Consider the following 23667-nt stretch of genomic DNA (forward strand, 5'->3'; position numbering starts at 1 on the left):
GTCACACAGCAGACAAGTGGTGAAGCCAAGATTCAAACACAGGTCCCTCTGACTCCCAGCCCTATGCTCTATCCACTAGGCCATGCTGCTGCTCACAATCTTGGTCCAAAAAACTTCTGTCAGGGCTCTCAAAATTCTCCTTACACCAAGATCTGGTGCAGTCTTCTCCAGAGAAACAGGCACTGTACCTTGTCCAGGGAGAACAGAAACTTGAGCAATAGAACAGTGATTAGAGCACAATTGTAGAAATTCCCACATGTGGCACCAGGCACAGTCCATGAGGGGGGAAAATCCCCTTGTCCTTTTGCTATAACCCTGACTATTTTAGAAGCAGTGGGCGTGTGATGGAACACAGGTGGCCTGATGATTAGGGTGGTAATTGGAAAGCTCCAGAGAAGCTTCCAGGAAGGAGTAAATCCTGTTGACAAGAGCTAGATGGAAAATAAGCATGGTCTAGTGGTTAGAGCATGGGCTGGGAGTCGGAAAGATCTGGATTCTAATCCCAGCTCTGCCGCTTGTCTGCTGTGTGACCTTAGGCAAGCCACTTAACTTATCTGTGCCTTAGTTACCTCATCTATAAAATGGGGATTCAGATCACAAGCCCGCTCTGGGACAGGGAGTGTGTCCAACCTGATTAACTTGTATCTACCCCAGGATTAAGTGGAGTGCCTGGCACATAGTAAGAGCTTAATACCATTAAAAAAAAGTCTGAGCTAAGGAGGGAACTGGTGAGATGAGCCTAGGTAATCCTGGTGTGACCTTGGATCCTGTTCCTGCCAGGGCAACAGTATACTTCATTCCTAGGTCCTGATCCCTCTCAGTGGGTGTGTGGGGTTTTGGTCCTGACTGGCTCTGGCAGTAGCTACAGCTCTAGGACATTCAGGGAGGAGCAATAACTGGAACAGGAAGCATTAAATGGTAGCAGGTAGGCACGGCAACTGAGCAGCCAACTCCCCTGAGTTCCTGCCTCTGCCACCCCCAGGGAAGGGCTGTCCAAGTTTCTGTGCTGAGCAGTGCTACTGCAGCTGCTGTTCCCCTTTTTCTCCTCATTTTCCTCCTCCCGCTGCCTCTGGCAAAGTGTATCTGCCTGGGTAAACACGGATGTCGGTGAGGTGAGTGGATGGGCATACATCTCATTGCGTCTGTCTCTCCCTCCTGCTCCCTTTTCCAGAAAATGCAGCCAGGTAGGTGAACGTGTGGCCCCTTTTTGAAGAAGTTCCCTGGGAAGCCTGAATTAGAAGGGTATGTCAGGTTAAGGCATCTGGAGAGCTGTAGCAGGAAGTCCGTCTAGGATTGTCCCGAGCCCTGTTTGGGAAAGGGAAAGGCCACTGGTGCTTGGATACCCTCTGTCTCAGGTAGGGAACGGCCTGAGAACTGGTGCCCGAAGCCAAGAAGTGATGGGTACAGACCCCAGGTTTACAGATGAAGGTAAGAATTCAACCCGTGTGATGAATGAGACAGACCCAGGAGGAATGGGTGCTGACTATATTGATTTCTCTAATGTTCTGCCTGTGAGACTGGGTAGGGAAACAGGCCAGTAAGACTTGGATATTTGGTAGTGGGTAAAGGCTTTGTAGTTAACTTTCAAATCTGTACTAGGCTCAAGATGTAGGGATTCTTACTTCAAAGCTTGAACCAAAAGACCTCTGCTTCATTTTGGAGAACTGGGTTTCCTCAGAACACAGAAAGTTATCCAAACTCCTGTCGAAAACTTTGTGGCGTGGGCTAAATGAAAACCTAGCTTGGGAGACTTATAATTGTGCCAAGTTAAGTATCAAAGTATTTTTCTCTCCCTCCTCTCTTCCCTCGAACCACCTCCATTTTGCTTTGGATTCAAAACATGAGAGAAGGTACCTCGGCTCAGAGCTTGGTGACATGAAGGGGAAAATGGAGTTTCTTCACATGGCTGAAATCCCCATGCCTATTTTTCCTTAGTCTAAACCAGTCTGAGGCATCTCCTGAAGCCGGGGTCGCTGTGATACCAGCTTAGACAACAGTGTTTGTATGACTCTAGTGATGAAGGCACTTCGGAAGCTGTCCAACTAATTCCATTCCCAGATCCGCACTCACTGGTTTGTCATCTGCTTCTGGTCTCAGCCATGCTGTGAGCTTATCATCATAATAATGACTGTAAGCTTCTTGTGGGAAGGGAATTGTGTATCCCAACTCTGTTGTACTGTATTTCCCCAAACACTTAGTAAAATATTCTGCATGCCATAAGTGCTCAATAAATACTGATTGATTGGCATTACCATGTGTTAAGCACTGGGATAGATACAGATAGGATGCAGTCCCTGTCCCACCTAGGGCTCACAGGCTAAGGGGAAGGGAGAACAGGTATTTTATCATTATTTACAGATGAGGAAACTGAGGCACTGAAAAGTTAAATGACTTGCCCAAGGTCACTCAGCAGAAAAGTGGCAGAGCAGGGATTAGAAACCAAGTCTCCTGAATCCTGGGTCTGTGCTTTTTCCCCTAGGCCATGCTGTTTCCATCTCATGGGCAGAATCTGGCATGCTGAGCTTATATCACCTCAGCAAAAACAGGAAGGAGATACTTGCTGTGAAGTAGAAACTTATGTTTTCATCATGGAGCAAACATTACACTCTGCAAAATGACTGTTCCATGGAGTCAAATATAAAAGCCCCGAATAATTCAGGAGAAATAAGACAAGCCCATTTTAATAGGACAGTTATTTCTGTTGTTTTCCAAGGTTGCCGAATCCGCTGTTATCATCAAAACCTACTTTACCAAAGTTTACCTACTTTACTTTACCAAAACAAACTTCTTTATCAATTTTCCTATTTGATGATGATGATGGTATTTCTTAAATGCTTACTGTGTGTCAAGCACTGTTCTAAGTGTTGGAGTGGATCCAAGCCAGTCAGGTTGGACACAGTCCAGGTCCCACATGGGGCTCATATTGTTAATCCTCATTTTACAGATGAGGTAACTGAGGCCCAGAGAAGTGAAGTGACTTGCCCAAGGTCACACAGCAGACAAATGGAGGAGCTGGAATTAGAACCCAGGTCCTTCTGACTTCGAGGCCCCTCTCAATCTGCTGGTACAGTAAGATCAGGGGACACTATTGTTTTGAGACATTTGACAAGCTTGTCTTCTGTTGTCATGAAAGTTTTGCTTGTCAATTCTCTCTTGGGAGACCACCTCACTGAAATACCTGTAAGAGCCTGCCTGATGGGTTTGCAGTTTCTCACAGTGGGGAGAACATTCATGGCTTGCAGTGGCTTGAAACAATAGTCACCCTTGGCCAAGAAGTTGAAACAGAATTGGGTGCAATTAAAAGAATTTGTGTACACTTTTATCAATCAATCAGTAGAGTCCCAAGTCCATGGTCTATCCACTAGGCCCATGCTGCTTCTCTAATCTCCTTCCTAAATCTAGGTCTGGAAAGAGGGGAGAATGCTAGGGTGGGAGGAAAAGGGCTAGCAACAGGGCAACCTGTCTACCCTGTACATTCTGAAGGCACAGCTCCTTTTTTAATGGAATTTGTGAAACACTATGTGCTAGGCATGTACTAAGCACTGGGATAACTCCAAGCTAATCAGGTTGGACACAGTCCATGTCTGACATGGGGCACACACTCTTAAGCCCCATTTTACAGAGGAGGTAACAGAGGTCCAGAGAAGTGAAGTGACTTGCCCAGGGCCACAGAGCAGAAAAGTGGCTGAGCCAGGATTAGAACCCAGTTCCTTCTGAGTCCCAGGTCCTTCCTGGGCTTCAAGGGAAACTAGAACATGATAAACAAACACTACCATGGCCACAAAGTAACTAAAACAGAGGCTAGGAGAAGCAAAGCCCTGGACAGTCCACTACTTAATAACTTGTCTCAATAATGGACAATTGCCAGAATTTAAGATCGACTTGGGCTTATAGGTGAGGATCCACTTTAGGAACTGAACCCCTTAGGTCACATGAAAGTCCTGGGTTGAGTAGTTTAATTCCATGTCTAGGAGAGACCTCGCAAATAGCCAAGAATGGCTCGGGGCAGTGGTGGGGAGGGTGGCCCGGTCTTTACAAGAAAGAATGACACCAATTTTTTAAACAGCGACAGGACTGCTGGGCTTCGTCAGGGGAGGCTCCACACTTGGTCATGATCCAGTCTTGGAAGGTTCTCTCATTCTTGTGGAGGAGAAGGAACTGACCCAACAATATGTAGGCCTAAAACAGGAGGGGAAGGAAAGAAAGGGGTGGAAGGGAGGGTGAGAAAATGTATGTATTCTCCTTGACCAAAAGGGAGAGATTCAGGTCATACAATATAACTTTCTTAGTATAAGTGGTGTTACTAAAGATGGGTTTGGAATAATAATAACAATAATTGTAGTATATCGTTCTTACTTTGTGCCAGTCTCTGGACTAAGCACTGGGGTAGAAGATAATCAGGTTGGACACAATCCCTGTACCACAAGGGGCTCGTAGTCAAAGTAGTCAGTCTCCATTTTATAGAAACCGAGGCTGAAACGAAGTTAAGTGGCTTGCCCAAGATCACACAAGAGGCAAGTAAGTAACAGAGTCAAGATTAGACCCCACATCCTCTAACTGTGGTACTCGGTAAGCACTTACTATGTCATGGCTACGTTCTCTTATTGGAGCCCTATTCTGGTGAGGTCTGGGTTTTTTTCCAGCACTGGGTATAGCTCAAGGTTGAGAGATACAAGTGGTGTGAGGAGCTCATTGCTCACTCTTGGCATTCTCTGAGTTCTGAAGGAAGGATCCGGCTTAACCCAGTGATCAAGAGAGAGTGAGTATTCAAAGACTCATAGGTGCTACATATGCATCTTAGGGTTCTTTCTGAGCAAAAGCTACAGTGAAATCCCAAATCCACTTCAACCGGGCATGTCAAATGCAGATCACTCATCATATGCTCTCTCACATGTTTTTGAAGCAAAAGAGTGTGTTTGTACAGGGCTGGAAATGTGTTTTAGGAGAAAGCTGCAGTATTAAAAAAATACGAGGTCAATGCACTTTCTAGACTAGGTGTTGTGACTTCAGTGAATTTGGATTTTCCTCTGCCCCATTCATCTCTAGCGTCTACTCTTGAGCTCAAAGTTCTGTTTGTTTTTGGCACCAAGATGCAGGGATCAGACTGGCCATCATAATTAGAGCCTTCATTTACTCAACTGGACTAATCAATGGGGTAGCAGGAACATGTGTGGTATGCAAGATGAGAGGAGGACTTTCCAGGAATGTCCCAGGAAGAAGAGACCATTTTGCAGTCTGTGAAGCCAGTTTGCAATCTGACACTTTTTTTAAAATTCGGTCTACATACCCAATCAGATGGCTCCCCTACTGAAAGGGAAAGCAATGCTTGTTTATGAGTTCATCACTAAGGACTGCTGCACCTTGATTCCTAGAAAGATGAATTTCTTTGGCTCTGGATATGATTTAATTATTTCTGTGCAGATGCTTTAAGACACTTTCCTAGCCAGCTACTCAAAGACAGGCCAGAGTCTTCCCCCTGGGAGAAGAAGTAAGACTTTCCTTCTCCTCCTTCAGAACTTGGAGTTCCAATCCAGGCATAGTAATAATTCTGGTATTTAAGTGCTGTGTGCCAAGTCCTGTAATAAATTCTGGGGTAGGTACAATAGAAGCAGATTGGGCACGGTTCCTGTCCCACATGGGTTTGTGGTCTAAGGGGAAGGGAGTATAAGTATTTAACCCCCACTTTGCAGATGAGGGCTCAGCCTGGAAAGTGGAGATGAGTAAGAGAACCTGATGGAACTAGTTCCACGAGCAGCCTTAGGGCAGGTTAGGAAGAGCTGTTGATGTGGGTGCAGATGCCTCTCCCTCCTCTCTCCCTCTCCTCCCTCCACACTTCCTTCTCCCTTCTTTTTTCCTTTTCTCTCCCCTTTCCCTTCCTCGCCTGGGGCTCAGAGTGTAAAGTGAGGATGGATAGGGCAATATAATGGAGCAAGCCCCAGAAGTCGCAACAGCTGCTACTATGAAGTTTTTGCAGTTTCAGGGTGCAGCATGACATATGATGTCATCACACTACGCCAAGGGCATCATTTTGTGTGGTTCCTCTGTACAGAAAGATGGTCCACGTCTGCGCTAGTCACAGGGCTCCATAGAACAATGCAGAGCTAAGATGTAGATAGCCAGCCTATGATAGTTAAATGGAAGAGTGGTGGGGGAGTTAGGGAGAACCTCTAGATTGTAAGCTCATTGTGGGAAGAGAAATTGTCTGTTTATTGTTATATTGTACTCTCCCAAGTGCTTAGTACAGTACTCTGCATCGAGTAAGCACTTTATAAATAAAACTGAGTAAATGACTGGCTGATTCTATCCGACTTTCTTGAAAGGCCAAATATTTCTGATTCCAAAAGTTAGACAGTGAGTTTTCAACCCTCCCTTCCCACAACAGTCAGGGTTGACCAAAGATTAATGTTAATGAAACATTCACTTTGACACTTTAGATGAATGCAATCTGGTGGTTTTATCGGGGCAAACATTTGTTAATGAATAGCTAACTTCCTTTGTCTTCAAGACAGCAGAGTCAGACAAGTGATTCTAGAGTCTCAAAGTAAGGCTTTGGAACATTGTTCTGGGCGGTTCAGTTCTGTTGACTTTAGGACTGCTGAACACAAAATGAACTTTACTGATCCAAGCTGAACTGAGTTGATGCTAACCTCCTCGACCATCCTATAGAGACCCATTAGTCCCCCAGAGCCAATCTGGCATATCAAAGAAACACCATGGCTAGCGTTCCAATCCCCTCTCTATCATTTGCCTAAGTTTGTCCTCAGGCAAGTCACTTAACTTCTCTGTGCTCAGTTTCCCCATCTGACAATGGGGATTCTATCCCATAGCACTCATGTCTTGTCTTGTTTTATGGGTCGTGTCCGACCCATAGCGGTGCCAAGGACACATCTCTCCCAGAATGCCCCACCTCTATCTGCAATCGTTCTGGTAGTGTTTCTTGGTAAAAATATGGAAGTGGTTTACCATTGCCTCCTTCCACACATTAAGCTTGAGTCTCCGTCCTCGACTCTCTCCCATGCCGCTGCTGCCCAGCACAGGGGAGTTTTGACCTGTAGCAGATTGCCTTCCACTCTCTAGCCACTGGCCAGGCTAGGAATGGAATGGGTATGCCTCTGCTTGACTCTCCCTCCCGTAGTCGAGACTGGTAGGGTACTGGAAACTCTCCGGGTGCAACCCCGAGAAGGGAGCACTCATGTACTGATCCATAATTTAATATATTTAATGTACTCTCCAAGCACTTAGTCCAGTGATCTACACACAAGTAAATGCTCAGTGCATACGAATGGTTAATTGAGCCTCTTCTCCCTCCAACTTGGATCGCGAACCCTGAGTGGGACAAGGACTGTGTGTGCCATCTGATTATCTTGTATCTATCCTAGTGCTTAGAACAGTGCTTGGCACATAGAAAATGCTTAACAAATATCATTATTAGTATTGTTGTTAAATTAAGCTACTGGAAAGAAGTGAGAGTGTTACCTTGTCAAAACCTTTGGCTACCAAGTGTTCACCAAGGGTCGTAGTAATGCCATCCACTTCAGTAATGTCCTTTTCCCCCATAGGTTGAGATTCAAAGGTGCTTTGCTTTTCTGATGTGCTTTCCATTTCCTGAAACATTGTGAATGTGAGGAAATTGGGGTTTAGAGTGGGGAAAGGGGGAGGTAGAGGAAGAGAAGGTCAAAGGATCATGAGGAGGTTTCATGCTAGCAAATTTGAGTTGAGTTAAGCCCTTTATTTCAGTACACCAACCTTTCTGAGCTGTATGGTTCAGCCAAACTTGCAGGTTTAAATGGACTTGTTTCTGACTACAAATTTTGAGTTCTCAAATGAAAAGCATGTGTTTAGTGTAAGACTTCCCATTTTATCCCTCACAATTCTTCCCAACCCATATATGTCTGCAGTAATTTCTATGGTCATCTCTTTGAAAAATTAGGGAGATAATGGCAACTCTAAGATGATCAGTAACAAAATAGGAATTTAGTAAAAAAAAAAACCAAACCACTCCGTTTGGCCAGAACTAGTGTTATCACTACATGCATTGTCTAGACTTGAGTGGTAGAATTAAGGAACTTTCTTGCCATGCCTAATGTTTTTGATTTTGTCAGTGAAGTAGTTGATAAGGTCATGGGAGTGAGAGGAAGGTGAGGAGGGGGTAACAGGGCTTTCAAAAATGAGTTAAGGATGTGAAATAGTTGGCGGGAGCAACAGACAGAGCAGACAAAGGAGAGGTGCTGCTGCTGTTCTATTAACATCAGCCAATCCTCGAGCCATTTCTCAAAAACTATATTGGGTGTCATTGTGCTGGTGGTTGTTTAATTCCCATTTTACCTGAGAAGAATCTGTTACTTTCTGTACATTATTCTTGGCTCCCTCTAAATGTCAGGTGTAGCTATCATATCTCATTCCTGTGCTTCTTCACTACAGTTTTCCCAATTTGTTCCCTTTAAAAGTTTGCAAACCACTTCTTTCCAGCTCCTACGCTGACAGTGCACAAGCAAACATGGAAATTAGCACACCACTCATTTCCACTTTCTGGAACACTAGCTGGGGAAACACACATTAGCAACTCAGACCTGAGAAAAAACGATTGGATTAAACATCACTAGAATCCATCTATACCCATTTGTCTGATAATATCTGCCCTGTAATTACAACTCAGCACACATTAATGTATTCATACTGTAGAAAGCATGGGGTTACAAAGCAATCAATATGCCCATTCAAAGACGTGAGAGTACCACACACCGAAGTGAATACATGGAGGGAATCAATGCCTCGATTCCATGTTTATTTTCAGATTTACCAAACACATCACAACCCCTAGCGACCAGCTTCACCGAGGGTGAAACAATAATGGAATTTGTTAAGCTTTACTATATGCTAAACCCTGTACTAAGTAAATAGGGTTAAGACAAAACAATCAGGTTAGTTAGAGCCACTTCTCCATAGTCTAAGGAGGAGGTAGAACAGTTATTTAATTCCCATTTTGCGGATAAGAAAACTGAAGCCCTGGGAAGTTACGTGACTTGCCCAAGGTTACATAGTAGGCAGGTGATGGAGCCGGTATTAGAACCCAGGTCCTCTGACTCCCAGCCCATGATCTTTCCACCCCATGCTCTTTCCACTAGGCCACATTGCTACTCACATCTCCTCCATGTCCCTATGATAAAGACAACTAGTTTATTGGAAACCATAATTCACTTCCCAAATTTCATCAGTGGAAAAAGAAAACAAGTCTCCCTCGCTTTTATAGGTGGCAGTAGGGAGGTTTGGGCCAGAGAGATTTTAGTGCCTATAAGATTCCCACAGTGAATCAAATGAATGAAAATCAACATCTTATTTGACTAAGCCCTCCCCACCACTTCTATCCAGGGAGAAGACCTCAACCTTTACTTCCTCGATGCCTTCTTCATTCAAAAGCAGTGGAAAAGAGATTTTAGTATTTAGTATAGTCTGAAACACAATCCTTCACTTCATCCTGTTTAGATTAAATTCAACATTGTTAGGAAAGGAATGGTTGGATCAGAAATGGGAGTTTGTTTAGAAATAGAGACCATGGAGCCTCTGGGATGAAGAGCTCTTTCAGACCCCTTAGGACACCCAGACTCCTTGAGGGGAAACTCAGTGGACTAATACCTCCTAACCCTGTTGACCAGTACAACCCTTGGGATACTGGTGGGTAGGAAATGAAAATGATTCAGTCTGGAAAGCTGACTGTTTTACTACCAATTTGTTTGCTTACTGGTGACGTGGAAGGCATTTCTCTCCACCCTGTTCCCAACCCCCATTAAATTTCCACCAGCAAGAAGGATAATTCCTTCCACTTTACTGCCCGTATCCAAGGGGATAATGCAAGGACTGGTGAGATCATGTTAGTAAAGTGCTTAAAGTTCACTGGAAAATAGGTGCTATGTAAATACAAAGTCCTGATGGCATTTTAAGCATGATAATCATTTCACATCTATTAAGCCAAACTCTTCCTATTTTAGAAGGGCAAAGTGGGCTGTTGAAAGCTGCCATGTTGACTTCCAAGAAAGTACCCACATCTGCTAAGTAGTTGCCCTGCCCTAAGAAACTACCCATTTCCCTCCTTTTTTCCCTGCCCTCCAAGGGCCAGAGGAAGGACTTAGCAGAAAGTCGGTCAATCAATCACTGTATTTATTGAATGCTTACTGTGTGCAAAGCACCATCCTAAGTGCTTGGGAAAGTACAGTACCCCAGAGTTAAAAGACACGTTCCCTGTCCACAAGCTTATGGTCTAGAGGCAGAGACAGGCATTAATATAAAGAAGTAATTTATAATATATAATTTGAACATATATACATAAGTGATGTGGGGTTGAGGAAGGGGTGAAATAACACAAGCCTGGGAGTCCGAGAACCTGGGTTTCAATCCTGGCTCTTCTACTTGCCTGCTGTGTGACCTTGGGTAAGTTACTTAAATTCTCTGTGCCTGCGTTTCCTCATCTGTGAAATGGGCTTTCAATACTTGTTCTACCTCCTCCTACTTAGCCTGTGAGCCCCATGTGGGATGGAGATTGTCTCGAAAGTGATTATTTTGTATCCACTCTATCACCTAGTACAGTGTTTGGCACAGAGAAAGCACTTAAATACCACAACAGTTAAACTCCTGCCATCATTTCTGGGCTGCACCCACCAGCTTTCCTGTGCCTCCAATTTTGCAAATGACCAGTTAAAGCACAGAGTGATTTTCACTTAATTCTCCCATTCTCCCATGAACCTGGCCTTCTATCATGAACCTGACCATTGTGGAGTGAAGGCAGCTCTTCTCCCTTCTTGTCCGGGAAGGGAGAGGGTTTTATGGCCCTCTCAAGCCCCAAAGGGAGAATTGAACAACTGGGTACCCATAATGGGATAAGGTTTGTCAATGTCTCTGAGACCTCTTTTGGGTGGGAATTTACAAGGATTTGGAGAAGCAACATAGCTTAGTGGATAGAGCATAGGCCTGGGTTCTAATTCTGGATCTGCTGCTTGGCTGCTGTGTGACTTAACTTCTCTGTGCCTCAGTTACCTCATCTGTAAAATGGGGGTTAAGACTGTAAGCCCCATGCGGGTCATGGACTGCTTCCACCCTGATTAATTTAAATCTACCCCAGCACTTAGTAAAGAGCCTAGCACTTAGGAAAGGGCTTAAAAATACCATAAAACAATGACGGCATTCTACTACTTCTGTTAAATGAGGGGGAGATAATAAACACCACTAGGTGCTCCTGACATAGTTAAAACCAAGGGAGGCCCAAGAGAGCAAACATCTAGATGAGGAAAAGGTGGAGAAAAGAGGTTTTTTTTTAAAGAGCCAGCCTTCCTCAGTTACCATGGAGCGGTTGTTTTAGAGGCTCCTAGCTCTGGGCTACAGAAGCAACTTCATCAAGAAATTATACCCACCTGTTGACATCTCACAGGTAAGGTAGGATAGGATTTCAGAAATCAACTATTCCTGGGAATATGCTGGCAGGAAAAGAACTGAGCTACACTATTTTCTGGCTGAAGTAGAAAAACTCACCAAATTATTTATCAACTCCATAAAGTGGAAATGGATGCCGTAGGAGGTGGGGGTCTTTTATTTTAGACTGTGCTGGATTCAGATGACCTGCTGCTGTTGTTGACGCTACACAAGACTGGGGCTATCACAGTTTACACTTCTCATCCCCAGTGATCATAGGGTCTGCCTATATTAATGTGGATTTCTCCTATTTATGGCTATCCATTTCCACCTTACCTGAGTGCTTTCACAAGTGTATGACTGTACCTTCTCATTTTACCAAGAGAAGATTAAATGATAGGCCACTGCCCTGCTATATAACAAAAGTGGCAAAGCAGGGTTAAAGCTCAGGATAAGGATTCTGAACATGGCTCCCTGTTGGGTGGGTGATTCCTGATAGGCTTAGAAGGCCTCCTTTTTCACTTTTTCACTTTTTCCCCCCTTTTCATTGCCTAACCTAAAGTACCAAGTTTATGGTTAAAGACTAGGCATAGATAATATGCAGCTGAGATGATAATTACTGGGAAAATATTTCTCTCAAAGTCAAGCGTTGGCCATATTGTTAGCAATGAAATCCTGGAGTACAAGGGCTTAGACCTCAGTTGAAGAGCTTGTGATCATCGTCTTCATCATCATCATCATCATCAGTGGTATTTATTGAGCGCTTATTGGGCGCAGAGCACTGTACTAAGCACTTGGGGGAGTACAATACAACAGAGTTGGTAGACATACTCCCTGCCCACAGTAAAACAGCTGTATGTTTGCATGTGTCTGCCATCAGTCATTCAGTGGTATTCACTGAGTGCTTACTTTGTGCCAGGCACTGTACTAAACTCTTGAGAAAGTATAATACAATAAAGTTGGTAAACACGATCTCCTCCCTACAAAGAGCTAACAGTTTACCCTCAACCTATCATTCAGTTCACCTACTGTAAACACATCCATGTCCCTCTGACTCTGGAAAAATACCTCAATTTATTTCTCTTAGTTGATACTCTCCTTACTTGATTAAACTCTGAGTCCAGAAAACTGATTGGGTCCATATATTTTCATATGCTTAAGAAGTAGTAGGTAATAGCATTTAGTGAGCATCAACTGCTGCTGTGAACTGCAGTAGGTGCTTGGGAAGTACAGAATAGAGAAATGACACGTTTCATGCCATGAGGCACTTACACTCTAACGGGAGAGACAAACAAAAATATTTACCACATAAAAGTTGCAAATAGAGTGGTCAAAATAAATGAGAACACATAAATACATGGTTTTTATGGAGAGTGTAAAAGGTGAAATGGCTCAGGGTGATGGGAAATTAATTGGGGAAAACTTGTTGGATGAGGTGGGATTTAAAGGGAGATTTTGAGTGTGGAAAGAGAGGGAGTGTCAAGCCAGAGAACAGCATGATCAGAGTGAAGGAGGGCTGTGGTGCCCTGATACCATCATCAGCGTGGTAGCGGTGTAGGGAAAAGGAAGGGCAATAAAGGGTACCCAGTGAGACAGCTACACAGAGACACATTTGTTTACTCAAGCCTAGGCACCTGGCTGAGTTTTCTGCCCTTGATCGTGACTTTCTATTCTGGCCACAGGAAGGCTGGCTCTGAGTCTGCATTGCACACATGAATGCTTGGGGGCTGAAAAGCTCTTCCCAGGAGACCAGAGGAGGAAGTGCTCATACACAGCTTCCTATCTCTAGCTAGCCACACTATCAGTGCAGTCAGTATCTCCGCCTCAAATCTGCCGAATTGGAGGTACCTCCCCATTGCTTCGGGGTTTAAAGATGGGAATACCGGACTGCGTCTCCCTCGCCGGCCCCTCCTAGTGCACTTCATCTACTAATACTAATGATAACTGTGGTATTTAAGTCCTTAGAATGTGCCAACCACTGTACTTAATGCTGGGATAGGTACAAGATAATCGAATCCCAGCTCTGCCACTTGTTGGCTGTGTGACTGTGGGCAAGTCACTTAACTTCTCTGTGCCTCAGTTCCCTCATCTGTAAAATGGGGATGAAAACTGTGAGCCCCACGTGGGACAACCTGATTCCCCTATGTCTACCCAGCGCTTAGAACAGTGCTCGGCACATAGTAAGCGCTTAACAAATACCAACATTATTATTATTATTATTATTAGGTTGGACACCATCCCTGCCCCACATGGGGTTTACGTTCTCCGTAAGAAGGAGACCAGAGACCAGGAGACCAGGTCTTGAAGCCCCATTTTACAGATGAGGAAACTGAGGAACTGAGAAGTGACTTGCCCAACGTCAGGCAGCAAGCAGGCAAGTGGCAGAGATTAGTTGCCAAGTCCCCTGACTCCCAGGTTCATGCCCTTTCTACTAGCTCACGCTTCTGCTGCTTCATCTGTAACAAAGGAGATGGAAATTCATGAGCTTTTTCCCAGGAGCCATACTGGAATTGCAAAAGCCGAGTTTTTATTATAACTCCGCCTGGCTCCTTTTGGAGGTAGGGAGCAGCAAAAAGAGGAAAGATCACATGAAGCAAAACCAAATTTGTGGCTGCTCCAACTCCAGAGCATAAGCCAGGGACTCCTCCGAAGGCAACATCTACCAGAAGTTCTAACCAGTTGCTTTGTCAGAATCTCTGCATTCTATCGGTGAGCGTCGTCACCTTGCTCCTTGCAGTTTCATGAAACTGAGATGTTTCCTGCCAAGAGCCATACTTGAAAGTAGCTACTCTGGGCGTTTTGAGGCCTTGCTCTACCTCAGTGGGGCCATGCACTGTGGTACATGAATGGTGCCCATAGATTTCAAAAATGCTTTGGGGAAGACATGAGTAATTCACTTACTGACTGGAGGGTGAGCCCAGATTGCTATTTCTCTATTTAATTAATCAAAGCCGGGCTAGGGTTGTGGTTCTGGGAGAGAGCCTGCTCAGACCTCAGAAAGGGTGGGGTACAGGGTATAGGGAGCTGTTAACACTCATTATAAAAGCAGCTGTCTTCTCCCTGTTCCACTATAGGCTGGACCAACATGAAATGGAATGCATATTTCCATTTATTCAGTGGTATTTATTAAACATCTCCAGTGTGCTAAGCATCATACTTAGTGCTGGGGGGAAAAATACAACTTTGAGAATTAGATTTAGTCTCTGGCCCTCTACAGTCTAATAATAATAATGAGGTGCCTGCAGAGGCTCAAATTTTTATTTTGAGCCCAGAGAGGAAGAGGGGCAGGAATTTTTAGAGGGATGGGGATTGGGGATGGACAGTCCTCAAAGAACTAATGCCAATCTACCAATCGATAGTATTTATTGAGCACTTACTTTGTACAGAGCACTGTATTAAGCTCTTGGGAAAGTGCAGGCCAGTTGGTAGACACGATCCCTGCCCTCTAGGAGCTTTAGGCCAGGAAGCAACATTTTGGGAGTGTTTTCAGCCCCGATTGGAAACTCAGGTCTCAAGTAAGATCTGGAAAGAGCAAGTGTGCAATTCTAACTCAAAAGCCATGGGATGATTGTCCCCATGGCCTCCGGGACTTGGGCACCCACGGGTGCCAGTGGGGTCAATACAGATTTGGACTCTCCAACCTACCATACTTCTCAGCTAAGGTCCAATGCATCTAGTGGATTTTCTCTACTTACTTCCATGACCCATGGCACTTCTTGACATTCCTGAAGATTGCATGTCAACCCTGAAGTCAGCACCTGGGTAGAGAGGATTCATGCAGATTTAGAAAATAAAATCCAGGCTTTTCCACTTCCACTCCAGTGCTGCTCTCCAGCTTGCTCTGGCATCCAATTAAGCAACCACTCTTCCAGTTCAGTGAATGCAGGCCCCAGGGTCACTTCTTACAAAACAACAAACTTTTCACACTGCAGCTATGGAAAACTCTCCGCCACTTCTTCTCCCTCTGCTGTCAGAGCGGTGTCACAGTGAGAGCTCTGGATAAACCAGAGGGTATGTCAAGGTTTGAGAGAGATGCAGAGCTCTCACTGGACAGCTAGAAGTTGGGGAGATGTCACAGGCCAGCCCAACCTCCTGATTACTTCAGCCATTCAAATGTCCCTGTCTATGGTTGTTTTAAGCAGATAACATGCCATCTTGGACCAGTGAAGCTCACTTCTTCCCTTAACAAAATTCCAATATATAAGGCATAAATGCGTATAGAACTACTCTGCCACTAGGTCTGTTCACTAGGTTCCTGAGTTGCTTAGACTCCTGGGCTGATGGCTAGATGCCTTCTCACCCTCTCCGTCCCTAAATTTGTCTGCTAACTCTGTCGTATTCTCCCCAAGGGTTTAGTACAGCACCCAATAAATATTCTGATTGATTCTCTCAGCTGTGGGCAAAGAACATCCCCACAGATTCTACCACAGCTTTTCAAAGTAAATTTAGAGTTCCTTAATTCCTTTCTCTCTCTTTGGTTGCTCAATTATCATCTTTCTTTCGCAACCTAAAGATAGGTAGGGTGGAGTCCTCTTCAATCATCAGGCTAAACATCTTGGCATTCCTTAAAGTGCTCTGCTTCTTGACTTCATTAGCAAATTCAAATATGCCACCCTGCCAACCTTGGGGTCCTGGGATATGTGTCATTGAATTACAACCTCAAGGCCCTATACAAAGTAAATTTTATGGACATCCCATAGACACCTATATGAGCTCTGACTGATCTCTCCCAGAACTCCTACTAGCAGACACCTGCATGCTCCTATCCTCCTAATTATCCTGATCCCACATAGACTGGTTTTCACCTCCTAGGCTCAGAGGGAGACCCCAGTTCCCCAAACCTAAGACCTAACATGGCCATGAGCCACCCACCCTTTGGCTTCTGGCTCCTGCTCACCTCCCTCTGAATTCTCTTTGCTGGTTCACCTTCAGTGAAACTCAGGCTGTGTATTTCTTGGCCTCTCCAATGTTAGAATAAATCAGCTGACCTCACCAGCAATGTGTCTGTTCCTGTCCTCTTAGGCAATATAGGTACAGTACAGCATAGTATTCTAAGATGTTACTGTGCTCAGAGCCCAAGACTCTTAAGAAAGGCAAAGAGTGGCTTGGCAGCCACTTGACACATGGGCAGAAAGGAACAAATAGAAGAGACTCTATGGACTTGCTTACTTCATGTGTGCTTGGGTGACTTAGTGGAAAAAGCACGGCCTTGAGAGTCAGAGGACGTGGGTTCTAATCTCAGCTCTGCCACTTGTCTGCTGTGTGACCTTCAGCAAGTCATTTAACTTCTCTGTGCTTCAGTTACCTCATCTGAAAAATGGGGCTTGAGACTATGAGTCCCAAGTGTGACAACCTGATTACCTTGTATCTACCCCACTGCTTAGAACGGTGCTTGGCAAATAGAAAGGGCTTAATAACTACCATAATTATTATTATTACTGCCTTACTCAAGCATCTCCTCCCCTTCAGGTTTTTTTTTAACTAATCGGTTGAATTTATTAGGCATCTTTTGTGGCAAAGCACCGGTAGGTCTTTTAGGGGAACTAAAGACACTGTCCCTGTTCTCATACTGGCAGTGCTGGAGGTAGCTCTGTGGGGAGAGAAGAGTACACAGAGAAACAGTGACTTCCACCTCCACCGATCCCCATACTGGTACCTCCCCTCGCTCCCACCTGCTGCTGTCACCATTCTCAGGGGAGCTCTGGTGGCTGGGGTCTGATGGGGATAGGAGCCTGAGTCCCACTCCCTTTACAAGTCCCTTTCCCGCTTACCCCTAGCAGCGGGAGTTGGGATTTTGCTCTGGAGATGTGGCAAAAAGGTATTTCCTAGCATGCTTTGCTCTGGAACTGACTCTGGCAGGCCCTCCCCTTCTTCACATCTAGCAGAACCACAAAACATCTCCACTATCTGGGATGGTCATAAATCCATATCCAATCACAAATTATGGTGTAAATGACAATATGGCTCATTTAACTGCTGATGTGAAAACACAGTTCATCTCTCCATAGAGTGGTAAGAGCAATTCACTAGCCAGTATCTCCTGTTTGGCTGAATGACTGTGAAGCCAGGGATCAAGACATATAAAATCCACCTCCCATTATTGGTTGGCTCCCAGATTACTCAAGACCCTCGTGGCCTAGTGAGAAGCAGTGTGACCTGCTGGAAAGAGCACAGGTCTGGGAGTCAGAGGACCTGGATTCTAAACTGGCTCTGCCTTTTGCCTACTAGGTGACCTGGGCAAATCACTTAACTTCTTTCCTCATCTGTAAAATTGGGATTCAGTACCTGTTCTCCCTCTTATTTAGATTATGAGCCCCATTTAGGTCAGGGATTCTGTCTGACCCGATTATCTTGTATCTATCCCAGTACTAAGTAGACTGCTTGGCACATAGTGAGAACAGATACCACAATTATTATCATTGTTATTTTTAGCCCCACCTAAGCACTCACAACATCCTTTTATACATATCTTACATAATCTATTACTTAATCACTAACTTGTGCATTTTTCCTTCTTCCTCCTATCTCTAATTTGTTTTAGTCTCAAACCTTAATTAGACTGTAAACTCCTTGAGGACATGGATGATGTCTACCAGCTCTAGTATACCACACTCTAGTGTCCCGCACAACTTAGCACAGTGCTCTACACCCAGTAAATGCTCAATAAATACCACTGATTGATTAATCATGTGTACTAATTTTATTGTACTCTCCCAAGCACTTAGCTCAATGCTCTGCATGCTGTAAGTGCTCAATAAATACGATTAATTGATTAATTCTGACAATTTCATCTTATGAAGAATTATTGTCCACTTAGGATCACATCAAACTCTGACAATCCATTGTAACATTCTAACATGCAGAAACATGCCAGTAGTAGAGGTAGTTAGAGAACTTGGACAACTAATAACAAGCTGATAATCAGCCCCTTGACTATACTCTGAACCAACATTCCCAAAAGCTGTAATAATTAAGTAAAGGAAATGAAAGTTAGCAGAGATGGGGCCCATTTCAGGGTAACTCCCCTAAGGGGAGTAACGCTGATTATCCAAACTGCTTTCCTAGGTATTATTTTTTAACGTGGCTTATCACATCTGTCTGTGTGGGATGAGTTTCTTGTTTGTGTTGTCACTGGAGTGAGGTGTACCAGGCAATGAGCAGCTAGTGACCTTTCGACAACTTCCCTCAGCCTTGGGTTCCAGCCAAGATCTCAAATGTAGAGGTGCCATGGAAAGAGCACTTGTAAAGCCAGAGTTGGGAACATGAGAGCCAGAGAGCCAGCCAGCCAGCCAGCAGGTATGTACCGTGTACACAGCGGGCTGCCGGATTCTCTCCTTTGCCTCTGGAAAGGCTCAAGCAACATGTCTTTCCAAGAGGAAAGAGGGCAAATGCCAGTCTTCAACCCTCCCCTGAAACGGAAGCTGTCTTTGACCTGCTTAATTATCCAAGTCTGTTTCCTCGTCAGTTCATCTCTTCCATTCCTCCGCGCAAATTCGCGGCCCGGAAGGCTCAGGCCAAGGCTTGTCCGTCATTCTTGATGGGTGGCTCCATCGCCTTCATCCACTCATCCATGGATCAGAGCTCACTCTGTACAGAGCACTGTACTAAGTATATGGGTGTACGGGTGAGTACGATAGGGTAAGTAAACATGATCTGAGGAGTTTACAATCTAGCAGAAATAAGTGTGGTATTTGTTAAGTGTTTATGATATCCAGCACTGGAGTAGATACAATACAATCAGATCAGACACAGTTCCTGTCCCACCTGGGGTTCACAGTCTAAGGAGGACAGAGAACAGGTATTACATTCTGATTTTACAGATGAGAAAAATGAGGCACAGAGAAATTAAGGGAAATGCCAAAAAGGTCGCACAGCAGGCCAATGGCAGAGTTAGGATTAGAAACCAAGTCCTCTGATTCCCATGCTCTTTTCTTCTAGGCCATGTTGCCTCTGTTTGGTGTTTTCCCACCTTTAATATGCCTCCTAATCAGTCAGCTAATCAATAGTATTTATTGAGCTCTTATTCTATGCAGAACACTGTCCTAGGGAGCACAATAGAGTTGATGCAACCATCCCAACCCTTAAGGAGCCAATAATCTTTCTTTACACTCTAGCTCTTGATTTCCATTCCTACAACTGCTTGTACTCAGAATACTTTGGCTACTGGGTAATTTTAATTCTACCTCAACATACATGTGTCCCCATATTCGAAGAAGGCCCTAATGGTGAAATTCACATACAGGTGTGTGTGTAACTGAAAAGCTCAATACAGGACCGTTGGTCCCAACTTCAATGTGCACACACAAAGACGGCCCCTTGCAGTGTTGTCGGACTTATTGTTCGCAGCACTCGATACTGTCTCCATCTCTGCCTCTTTGTCTCAATGCTTTCAATTAAGGGCTCTCACGCCTCCCCAGTGTGACTGCCCACTGGTCTGAAGAACTATTTATCCTTTGTTTCTCTGAAATGAATGTTACCTTCAACTAATGGCTTCTGTTGCTCAAACCACAAGACGGCGCTGCTGGGAGAAAGGAAGCAGCGGGAAGCAAGGCCAGTGGTTTCCAGAGTTGTGATTTCTCTCTCCCCATAACCCATAGAGCCTCCCTCACCACCCCCAGAAAACTGGGGTTTGCCAGTCATCTGCCAGTCACCTGTGGATCACTGTTTCCCAGGCGAAGCTTTGTTGCTTGACCCCTGGACCTGACCCTTCTGACCAGGCCGGAGACCAAACAAACCATCTAATCTAACTGCCTTTCTTGCCCTGGAGACGATCCAGTGCCCATGCTTCTTGTCTGAAAATGTGTAGGGGTGGATAAGCACTGTTGTAGGGGGCTGGTTTTCCTTCTTTTCCAGCACTTGGGGGTTCACAGTCTAAATAGGAGGAAGTAGGATTTAATCCCCATTTTACAGATGTGGTTACTGAGGCACAGTGAAATTGTGACTTGTCCAAGATCACACAGCAGACACATGGCAGAGTGTGGGACTGGAATCCAGGTTCTCCTACTCTCTGGCCCATGCTCTTTCCATTAGGTGTTGCTATTTCTCATGCTGTGCTTAATGTGAGGAAGAATTTACTTCCAGAAGTGAGAGGCTCACCTTTCCCTGAGATTTCCCTCTCTCCTCCGATCATGTGGGCAGACAAGTGGCAAAACTGGGATTAGAACCCAGGTCCTCCTGACTCCCAGGTCTGTGCTCTATCCACTAAACCATGCTGCTTCTCATTTGCATCAGTTGCAAATTCCTTTCAACTGGTGTCTAACAACAGTCCTACTCCAAATGTCCTCCTTATGTGTCTGAATTTGGCATTTTTGTATCCGCTGCACAATCCTCTACATGGAAGGGCCCTTTTCCTCTTTCAAAAATGGCCCTAGTCTAAGGCTGCAGGGACGCGGTGTTCTTTTATGAGCTCCAGAAACTGTTCATTCTAAGGGGAGGTTGTGCTTAATCTTGGCAATATTTTATGACTGCATTGCCTTGCCATTATATATTGTACATTTAGCAGGTTGCTCCTGTTCCCTTTGCCTTCCAAAGTCTGGATGCTGGAGTCAGAATAGTCTAGTGGGAGAGTGAAGGACAAGATGAAAAATTTATTTTAAAAGGTGATAACTGAGTAAAAAACAAGGATTCCTCTTCTTGTCCTGCATGAACAGGAACCTGCAACTAGAGAAGTAGCGTGGCCTGCTGGAAAGAGCATGGGCCTGGGAGACAGAGGACCTGGGGTCTCTAATCCGGCTCTACCACACACTTGCTGTGTGACCTTGGACCAGTCACTTAACTTCTTTGCGCCTCAGTTCCTTCACCTGCAAAATGGGTGTTCAATACTTGTTCTCCCTGCTACTTAGATTGTGAGCCCCATGTGGGACGTGATTATCTTGAATCTACCCCAGTGCTTAGTAAGTGCTTAACAAATGCCACAATTATTAATTATTATTAACTAGTCGTTGAGGGAATATTTGAGGATCTTGGCATACAGTATGGCATTAGTGTGGCATAGCACCAGGCGAATTTTCAGGAGCAGTTTTTCAAGAGGAAGAATGTCAAGCCACTAGATAGCCTTGAAAAATGTGACTAGCATCCTGTGCTGATTCAGTATCCATCTCTAAGGAGATAACCTCTAACCTTTTCCCCTCACCTGGAATGCTGACTCCACCTCACTTCAAAGACTTACTAAAACCCACCTCTTCCAAGAAGCTTTCCCACGCAGACCCTGGGAAAGACTACCATCTCGCCTTCTTGAGTAATCGGTCTACATTTCTAAATTAGATTTGCATATTTTAATTCTTTAGAATTTTAATTTTTATACCCCAAAGCGTGAACTTCTTTCAGGAATTGAGTATTTGTGTTTTTGTGCTTTCCCAGCTTCTTTAAAGGCAGGGACTATTTCTTTGTGGTAAATTCCTCCCGCTCCAGTACCTGTTTCAGTACTTTACACAATTGGGAAGTTCAAAAATCCTGCAGTTGATATTCCATAGGAGTGTAAATCATTAAATCGGTTTGTTAATGTGGTCTTGGTCCATCCGTCTCGTAACACATCTACAAGGTGGTGGCAGATAGATATTAATAACAATGTTTTCAAAATGAGAAAGCAGAATGCCTAGAAAGGTGAAGTAGCTTATCCAAGGTCGGCCAGCGGAATTGCCACCAGGGAATCCATTTGATTCTTGATCTGTTTAATAGCTTTGAAGATATAGGGAACATAAGGGCACATATGGTCCAATTCTTAGGTTAACTCATTTCTAGGACAACTATTTTCTCTCTCTGTTTGGACAAGCGATCAGCAGCAAAGCCAGCTATTGAGGACATTTCTGTGGCATATAGTGACCCTGTGAGTCAAATGTGCCCAAGAGATATTCTAAGATTTATCGAGCAGCCAAGAAAATGATTCCCCAGGGCTTTACTATTTGGAAGCTTTGAAGAACCATGGCATTCTACCCTGAAATTTGGATGCTGGATTTGGAAGAGACCAGGTGTGTGGCTTGGTGGAAAGAGCACAAGCCTGGGGGTCAAGGACCTGGGCTCTAATCCTGCTTCTGCCACCTGCCTGCGGTGTGACCTTGGGCAAGTCACTTAACTTCTGTGTCTCAGTTCCTTCATCTGCAAAATTGGGGATTTGATACCTGTACTCCCTCCTACTTAGGCTGTGAGCACCATATGGGACCAATGAACCCCAGGATTTGGTAGTACAGTGCTTGGCACATTGTAAACACTTGACAAAAAACACAGTTATTAGAGGGTCTTAGAAAGGAAAAGGGCTAATTAGTGAAAAAGCTGAACACTGACAGCCTCCACTCAGCAAAGCCACGCAAAGTCCCAGGATGCCACACCCTGGGGAGAGCTTTTAAAGATTGGTGCTGTTTTACTCCTTCTCTTCCTCCCTGACAGCCCTCGAAAGGGCAGATAAGTTTAATGTGGAGTAAGATTGCCAGAATATCTCATGAGATAATTCTATCTTAGTCTGAAGGCATGAGGGAAAGAAGGTGATGAAGCTGAGGATTTGAGTCATAGACTGTAAACTCCTCCAGACTGTAAGGTTGTTGTGGTCAGGGAATGTGTCTACCAATTCTGTTATAGTGTTATACTGTACTCTCCCAAGCACTGTACTAAGTAGGTGCTCAATAAATAAATGCAATTGATCATCAGTTCGAACTCTGCCTCACAAAAATAATTGGGTTGGAAGAGCCTGGCACCTGTAAACCCCAGGGAAGCTTTTGTATCCTAGTGAAGATTATTCCTGCCAAGACTTTTCTTGTGGAACTGGGCCAACTCATGCACTTACCTCGGGAAGAAATAACAAGGAGAAGATGACAATAGGGGCTACTTACACATATTTGAAATTCCAAAGTATGCTGAGGATTGGATTATCTTTACTCACTTGGGGGGCCTGTTCCCAACTCAGATTTTCCAAAGTTTGTTAGCAGTAGACTCAACGTTGACCGAAGCATTGCCCAGTGCCTAAGAGCCAACTGAATGAATCTACGGTTGGAGAGCGGGCTTCCCTCCGGTTCCACAGGCATGCTAAAAGTTGGGAACTCACCTCCGATTTCATTGGTGTCTTTGGGGTCAGGCTTCCGGTGTCTTTGCGATGAGCCATTTGCCGAAGAGTAATATGTATCCGTATCCAGGGGAGGGATGTGCCACAAGATACTCAATAGCTGACATTATGATGTCATTACATAGGCATGGGCTCTTGCTTCCAGATAGACTGCCGCTTTTGGCTTGCTTTAGCTAGAGTATAGACAGCCAGATGCTGTGGGTGCTTTTATCTGA

The 23667-nt window shown here is 44.6% G+C and overlaps 1 protein-coding gene and 1 non-coding gene across 3 annotated transcripts; both read right to left on the reverse strand.

Moving 5' to 3' along the window:
- Positions 1 to 3938: 3938 nt before the first annotated feature.
- Positions 3939 to 23539, reverse strand: LOC100085082 (barrier-to-autointegration factor-like protein). 2 transcript variants are annotated; one of them, XM_007672122.3, is made up of 4 exons: positions 23435 to 23539; positions 15096 to 15158; positions 7477 to 7605; positions 3939 to 4179 (listed from the first exon to the last, which is right to left on the reverse strand). In XM_007672122.3, the coding sequence occupies exons 1-4, from the start codon at positions 23489 to 23491 to the stop codon at positions 4033 to 4035; spliced, it is 396 nt and encodes a 131-aa protein (XP_007670312.1). In that variant the 5' UTR covers positions 23492 to 23539; the 3' UTR covers positions 3939 to 4032. The 2 variants fall into 2 exon arrangements, with proteins under 2 accessions (XP_007670312.1, XP_039766024.1); XM_039910090.1 differs by lacking the exon at positions 15096 to 15158 and having other exon boundaries at positions 23435 to 23538.
- Positions 7048 to 7185, reverse strand: LOC114807006. Its single transcript, XR_003755059.1, has one exon. It is a non-coding gene; the product is annotated as a small nucleolar RNA SNORA7 (small nucleolar RNA).
- Positions 23540 to 23667: the final 128 nt, after the last annotated feature.

Source organism: Ornithorhynchus anatinus, chromosome X1 (genome assembly GCF_004115215.2).
Source record: "Ornithorhynchus anatinus isolate Pmale09 chromosome X1, mOrnAna1.pri.v4, whole genome shotgun sequence".
Taxonomy (NCBI): Eukaryota; Metazoa; Chordata; class Mammalia; order Monotremata; family Ornithorhynchidae; genus Ornithorhynchus; species Ornithorhynchus anatinus.

Bases quoted from the DNA above. Each gene is read 5' to 3' on its own strand.
- LOC100085082 (XM_007672122.3), bottom strand. From the start codon at position 23,491: ATGGCTCATCGCAAAGACACCGGAAGCCTGACCCCAAAGACACCAATG. The intron at 15,159-23,434 runs GTGAGTTCCCAA...CTCTCTACCCAG, and splicing joins AGACACCAATGAAATCGGAG to GTGCTGACTTCAGGGTTGAC. The intron at 4,180-7,476 runs GTAACACTCTCA...CTCCTGTTTTAG, and splicing joins TAGCCAAAGGTTTTGACAAG to GCCTACATATTGTTGGGTCA.